The 7,293-nt window shown below is 40.0% G+C and overlaps 1 protein-coding gene and 1 non-coding gene across 5 annotated transcripts in view; both read left to right on the plus strand.

The window, feature by feature from the left end:
• LOC138737132 (zinc finger CCCH domain-containing protein 6) overlaps positions 1-3,749 on the plus strand; it is a 33,744-nt gene extending 29,995 nt beyond the window's left edge. For all 4 annotated transcript variants that reach the window (XM_069887688.1, XM_069887689.1, XM_069887691.1 and 1 more), the window contains exon 13: positions 1,276-3,749. In XM_069887688.1, the coding sequence (XP_069743789.1) occupies positions 1,276-2,762 (1,487 nt within the window). In that variant the 3' untranslated portion in view covers positions 2,763-3,749. The remainder of the gene's footprint in view (positions 1-1,275) is intronic.
• A 3,089-nt stretch (positions 3,750-6,838) lies between these two features.
• Positions 6,839-6,957, plus strand: LOC138738043 (5S ribosomal RNA). The gene has a single exon (XR_011341473.1). It is a non-coding gene; the product is annotated as a 5S ribosomal RNA (ribosomal RNA).
• The last annotated feature ends 336 nt before the right edge of the window (positions 6,958-7,293 follow it).

Raw genomic sequence — 7,293 nt, forward strand, 5'->3', positions numbered from 1 at the left:
ACACAATGGTTGGATATTATGTCTTGTTTAAGTTTAGAAAAAAATTAGATATGCCATTAAAGAGTGTTATGGAGTCCAGAGGACCCCCAAAAACCAGAAGCAATAGATATGCACTACAACACAGGGTTACTTAAACAAAAGTTGTTTTTAATTAAAAATGAATAAGAAAACAGAATTAAACTTTAACTTGTTACTTAACATATCTAATCTCTCCCCCCCCCCTCTAATACTAAGCGCAGGTGTGTGTAATGTATATTTAAGATTAGAAAAGTCCTTTGGATCATCATCTAATCTCACTGGTTGCAGGCTATTCTTGTACTGTGCACAGAAGTTGGCCTTAACAAAGTTCACCAGGCTTTGTTGTTTAACATCCAAATGGTTACCACTTAGGAGGGTTCTTGCTGGTTTTCAATTCCTTTTCCAGGACATCTGCAACTGATTCCTTCTCCAATCAGTCTTGCTGACGAAACTTGCCCCCTTCAGGGTTCTCCAGATTATCTTCTTTCTTTCAGGTTACCTTTCAGACCGCTAGTCTTCTCCTTCAACCAGGCAGCCTTCCAAAGTTTGCCAACTTGTCCCTCTGGAACTGATTTCTGTGACTCCTTCTCTCTCTGTTTCACACCCTCCCTCTCTGAGAGCAAAACTGTTCTACCTGCCTGCAAAAATCACATGCTCTCCCAGGCAAGCTGTATTCTGCAATTTTCCTGCTCTCTTTGCAAAAAGCATTCTGCAAAAGTCCTGCAAAAATTCTGTTTTTAAAATGTGTTTGTGTGCAAGCGACACTAGGAATTCATCCCAAGCCACCTCAAAGTACTCTTGTCACAAGAGTCAAGTATTAACTTTCAAAGGACGTCGGGCCCATTTACGGACTATTATCATAACCTAAAGAATTAGGGTTGTTCTGAAGCTTTGGTGCTCTGCTGTCCATCTCCAGGTTTGTTGTCACTTGATTCCTATGTGTCAGCTTTTAATGTTGCTTAGTGGTACGAGTTCTGAATTATAAGGTATTTTCTTTTGAATTTTACAATACAAGATATAGCTACTGTTCAATTGTGCGTAATGTAAACATCAAAATATTTTTAAAAGAAAGACATGATGACCAACAACAAGTTGGTTGCATGTTCCATGGTCTTCCTTATGGGTGTATCGAGAGCAGCATACAAGTGGAAGAATTGTTCCAAATTGCTGCTGTTCTGCTTTTTTTTTATGGTGTGGGTTCATCAAAATAAATATTTGATAGTTACTATAACAATTTATTTTTCTAAATTGTTTCAGATGAGACTGTAAATTGGTATTCAAGTGATGAAGAGGAGGACGGTAGCAGTGTAAAATCGATATTGAAAACACTGAAGAAACAAAGTGAAACCATGAAGAACCAGCAACATCCTACAATAGACCAGGGGTCTTACTTGTACATGGACCCCAGACTTGTTAAAGAAAAGACTTCTGAAAGTAAACACTCAGATCTTCGATCAAGACCTGACCAGCGTCATAGTACAGTTGGAGAAATCAAGAAATCAGCAGAAGGGGCTTCGGCTGATCCGCGCTTAGCAAGGGATCCCCGAAAAATGAAAGTACATGAGAATGCCAACGTCACCGAGAGCCCTAAACATGAAACTCATTCTGTATCAAACAAGCAGCAAGGGCTGGAGGATGATGAAGACACAGAACGAGAACTGAGGGAGAAAGCAGCCATTATACCTTTGGAGACTCTACCTGGTGCAAGTTTGCGGGATCCACGCTGTCAGCTAAAGCAGTTTAGCCACATTAAAATGGACATAACGCTTGCGAAACCCAACTTTGCAAAACTTGTTGTTTGGACACCTGAAGACCTTCTTCCCTTGCCTCTGCCAAAACCAGATCCAGTATCTTCGATAAATTTGCCTCTCCCTCCTCTAATCGCCAATCAACGCCTGAATAGAGCTCTGAGTATTACAAATGACTCTCGTCAGATTGCTGACCCTCGGTTGTCTGCACGGTCCAAAGAAAACAGTGCAGTAAAAAGTACAGAAAAGAATGTGGATCCAAGGGCTTCTTCTGAAAGACCTTTAGATCCACGTTTACAAAAGACGTCAGATCCTAGATTGCAGAAAGCCAACAGCACTGATAGTGCAACGAGAGAGTCCCATGCGACACGAGTGGATCCTCGCTTAAGCAAAGCTAGTGGTGGTTCGACACAAGTTACTGTTAAGACGGATCAGACCACACTTCCTCCATATGCTCCCAAACTGTCAGCAGGTGGCATAGGAATTGGATCTCCTAGCACACTGCTCAGTGGCATTAGTCTCTATGATCCACGGACCCAGACTTCACAAAGTGTCGTGACATCAGTTTTAACGACACAATCTGATTCCTCCAAGGAAGGAGAGCAACTGAAAAAGCCTATTGCACCGAAAGATCCCGGAAAAGCAGAACCCATTCAGAGTGATTCATCAATGTATAAATCTTCAGTGGTACAGGAAAGTACTGGTGTCGAAGATGCGACTGATCTTGGCCCAGAGAAATCAGACATTTACAAACCACAGTCAAAGGCTGGAGCTGCTCAAGCAACTCCTACTACTGCTTCTGCTCCCGCTGTGCATAACCTACCAATTCAGGCTTTAGCTGGCCTAATCAGACCACAGTACAGTGACCCAAGACAAACTAAACATTCTGGACCTTCTAACCAGGTGGAAGAAGATGATTTAAACAGTAAAAAGGGTAAAAAACCACTGAAAGAAATGTTCAAGACTTTTGATCCAACAGCATCGCCTTTCTGTTAGCACCCATTTATTTTGAAAGACTAATGTTCAGTGTATATTCTAGCTTGTCCTGGCTCTTTAACTTATTTGGCTTGTTGATAGTGTTTTATTTATTTTTTTACTATGTACAGTCTGTGTAACTGTTCAAAGAAATGCATGCAGTGGCACATGCCAGACTGTGTGCTAATTTTCTTTTGGTCTGAGTATGTAAGATCTACTGGTACATTTTGAATGAATTATTTTTTATGATATATATATGTATAGAGAGAATATACCTGTGACCACATTTAAACTTCTTCCCGGTGAAGTAATTGTTTTTCCGTGTACTGAAATTGCTTAAAATCTATTGTACAGTTCTTGCGTTCTAAGTTATTTCTTGCTTGGGTATCGTGTGATTATGTATTATTGAAGTAGTATACATTGTTTTTAGTACCTTAAGTAATTTTGTTTTGAGAGTTAATCTTAAAAATGAAAAATGACTGCCATTTTTATATTGTACAGTTTCAATAGTACCACTCCGGTGACAGTGTATAGTCAAAATGCTAACCGATTTGTGTTTCATTGTTTATTGACGCTCTCATGCGTGCACTGCAGTTTTGTTTAAAATTGCTTTGAAGTTTTGTCACAATCAAGTGTGGAACTATTGACAGTTATACTGTTCAGATATTGCACTGTACATCTTAAGTATTTCAATTTATTTTTGTTTAGTAAATGTAAAAGCTGATCATCTGTTTTTAAATTGGGGGGGGGACCTAAATCATGTCATAATTTACTGAAGATTAATGTACGCAATCTATAAAGCATTTGTGAGAACTTTTTGTCTGAAATAAGTCTGAAATTTGGTGAACAATTACTCATCCATGCAATACAAGGAGCTAGTGGTGGATTATTATTAAAAGTTTCTGAACTTATGTATGACACCATATTTTCATATGGAGCTATGGAGAGCTTTATAAACAAAGCTAATGTAAAAGTTTTTGTACAAATGTATTAAAACCTTTTAATGTACTTTTTTGTATCTGTGATTTTTAATTTTGTCATGTAACTTTTTAAATTTTTGGTCATTTTAACTTGTGTGCATCCATATGCTAAGATGTCTCAAAAGTTAATAAGATAATTATGATCGTAGACTTGGGGATGAGACTTTGATTTGGAAAAATCGTCATGGGTTCCATGCTTCAAAGGAAAACTGTTCTCAAAATTAAATTACTTTCCATAATTGAGTTTCTCATATTAAACTAGAAAGCATTTTTGTATGTTTCGATTTTTGTTTCCTCACTTCATCTCATTGGTTAGTTGTTCATTACTAACTATTGTATTTCTATCCAAGTCCTTAATTACAATTAAGCCTCTTTTAATCAAGTAGTTCTTCTAACTGTCATTTGGCTATTGCACTACTTTACTAATAATCAGAGAAATGTATATTTGTTGAAAATTTCATTCATTTAGTTTTGAGTACAAGAAAATATACAAAATATAATCCTACTGAACTTAAAAGTTGAGGGAACGTACAAAGGATTTGATTGCACATCAGGCATTCCAAACTTTTCTGCCAATTCCCAAGTTCCAACGAGAATCAAAGTTCTTTTGAGGCTTAAGCTATTCTCAACGAAAGTAATTGGTTAACATATTTGTAGGTAATTAATCTGCACAGTTTCGACTTGTAGAGTAAATCGAACTATGCAAGGAACTGGCAGCCTGCCAGTAGTTTTCATCTGCTATCCTATTTTGCTGGTGTTTCAATGTTTTTGGAGGCCAAGAATTGACTCCAGCAAATGTGTGTTGTTGAGACCAAAAAAAATTGAGCTCCTTTGGCCTAAGAATGGTTTAACTAACTTTAATCAGCTTGAGGAAAATTGGCCATATAAATGTCCCAATTAACTATTGGAAAACTTCTTGGGAGAAAGTGGTGTTAGGAAGGGAAGAGATGCTCTAGATTTTTTAAAGATAAATGCTAATTTAATTTGATATAATTTCTTTAAATTCACTGTTTACTATTTGGCAATACTGGGGAATAGAGAACCACAGCCAAGAGTATATCCATTGGTATGGAGATTTGACCATTACTTTCGATCAATGTGACAGGTTCTGAAATCACAAAGTGCAACCCTGTAAACAATAGGCGGTTTTAAACCTCCTATTAACCCTCCTGGGACCCAGATGCGTTTATTGGGTCAAAGGTGCTCCCAGCACCTTTTAACTTGCAGGGGGATCGCCCCATTAAATCGCCAATCCCGCGATTTAAGGGGGATCCCACCCCTGTGATGACATCGTGAGTGATACGCACTCACTGGATGAAATGAAGTAAAAGATTTAAACCTTGCTCTTCCTGGCAAGCATGTTTAAACCACGTTATAATATCCCCTTGCCTGACCTGCACTGCTCAGTTTCTCCTCTACGTTTGAACTTGACGCCAACACGCTGCCCGGTGATGCCCGCACACAAGCGCTGACGTCACCGGAATAATTGGGTCGGCCATTTTCATTTTGCCACTGACCTAGGTCCGTTTAACTGGGTTCCCTGACTACCTACAAGGTATGGCAGGGACCTGGTTGACTTAGGAGCACGCTGACTGGGCCAGATCCTATCAAGCTCTGGTTAACCCCATTTTGCAAGGCGGTTTGAAAGTGCCTATTGACAGCAACAGCTGTGAAGTTGCATAGCAGGGTGCTATTACATCCGAACTGATTTAAATTTAGAGATGCAGCTCAGAAACAGGCCTTTTTAGCCCTTGAGCCTGCGCTGCCAAAATACATCCATCTGACCAAATGATTTAGAAATATCACCTTGTTCAGAAAATGATTAGCCCCTGAAACTCATTGAATATTGGAACAGCAAATGTTGACAAGTTCACGTTTATTACAACCTTTTGAAACTGTGCCTCTCCAGACCTTGGTGCATATATAGAACATAGATCACATAATCAAATGTATAAATATTATGATTTACAGTTACAGGATAAGGATCATCAATCTCACAGCCTGCAGGAAAAAGCGATTTACTCATCCTCCAACATTTTGATGCTCCTGTACCACCACCTCAATGGTAGTAGCTTAAAGATACTGTGTGCTTGGTGGAAAAGCTCTTCTATAATTCCTTGAACCCTATTTAGGCAATGATCCCAGTTAATATTGATAGAGGATAGGGAGAACCCAGGGATCCTCTTGGCTGTTTTAATGATCCTCTGTAGTGACATCTAGTCTGCTGCTTTGGAGCTACCATACCATGCAATGATGTAGCCAGACGTGACACTTGCATTCGTGTTTCCAGAAAAGGTCTGGATGGGGCTGGAAGCCTCGCCCTCCTTAAGCTCTGTGTATTTTCTTATTCTCTCTTTCTCTGTTTGTTCATCTCTAACTTCCTTGTCTTTCTCTGTCTTCTGTGTGTTTGTTTTTGTGCGCTCATTCGCTTTGACAAATGTCTGTACTTTTTGGGAGAATGTATATCGTGTGTGCCGATGAGTTGGTTAAGTGGTGTCAGAAGCAGGCACCTGCTGCCTACGGCCATACAAAACGCCCGATCTCATCTGATCTCGGAAGCGAAGCAGGCTCAGGCCTGGTCAGTACTTGGATGGGAATACCAGGTGCTGTAGGCTTTTGGCTCTATCCACCCACCCATTTTTCTTTCAATTTATCTCTCTGTCTCACTTTCTTTCTTTCTCTTCCTTTCATTCCTTCATTCTCTTTCAGTCTTTCTCATTCTTTCACTCATTCTGCCTCATTCTATTTCTGTAACCTACTTTCACGCACTCTTGCTTTCTTTCTCTCAATCACTCTCTATTTTATATCTGTCACACTCTCTTTTCTCTCTCTGTCGCTCGCTCTCTCACTCTCTGTCGCTCGCTCTCTCACTCTCTGTCGCTCGCTCTCTCACTCTCTGTCGCTCGCTCTCTCACTCTCTGTCGCTCGCTCTCTCACTCTCTCTGTCGCTCGCTCTCTCACTCTCTCTCTCTGTCGCTCTCGGCCTCACTTCTCTCTCTCGGTCTGGCTATATTGAAATGTTTTGCTTGTCTTATTTGTTGTATTGTGCCTGAGTGTGCAGCGGCATACGTGTGTGCCAGTGAGTCGGTTAAGTGGTGTCAGAAGCAGGCATCTGTTGCCTACAGCCATACTAGCCTGAAAACACTCAATCTCGTCTGAACTCGGAAGCTAAGCAGGCTCAGGCCTAGTCAGTACTTAGATGGGAGACTGCCTGGGAATACCAGGTGCCGTAGGCTTTTGACTCTCACCACCCACCCATTTCACTTCCCTTTTTTTAATCTCTCTCTCTTTCATTCTTTTGCACTCTTTATCTCTCTTCACCTTTGTCTTTTTCACTCACTTTCTTTAGTCTCTCTTTTTATATTTCTCTCTCTCCCTCTTTCTCTCTCTCACCCAATTGGGCACTTTCTGTCTCTCCATAATTTTCTTTCTCACTCTCTTTCATTTCGTGTCTCTTTCCACTTTTTGTATTTCTCTTTCTCTCTAGCTTTCACCCCACTTTTCTTTGTCTCTCTGTGATTCTTTCTCTTTTTTTCATTCTCTTTCAGTTTGTTTCTAACTTCCTTGTCTTT

This window comes from Narcine bancroftii, chromosome 6 (genome assembly GCF_036971445.1).
Source record: "Narcine bancroftii isolate sNarBan1 chromosome 6, sNarBan1.hap1, whole genome shotgun sequence".
NCBI classification, from domain to species: domain Eukaryota; kingdom Metazoa; phylum Chordata; class Chondrichthyes; order Torpediniformes; family Narcinidae; genus Narcine; species Narcine bancroftii.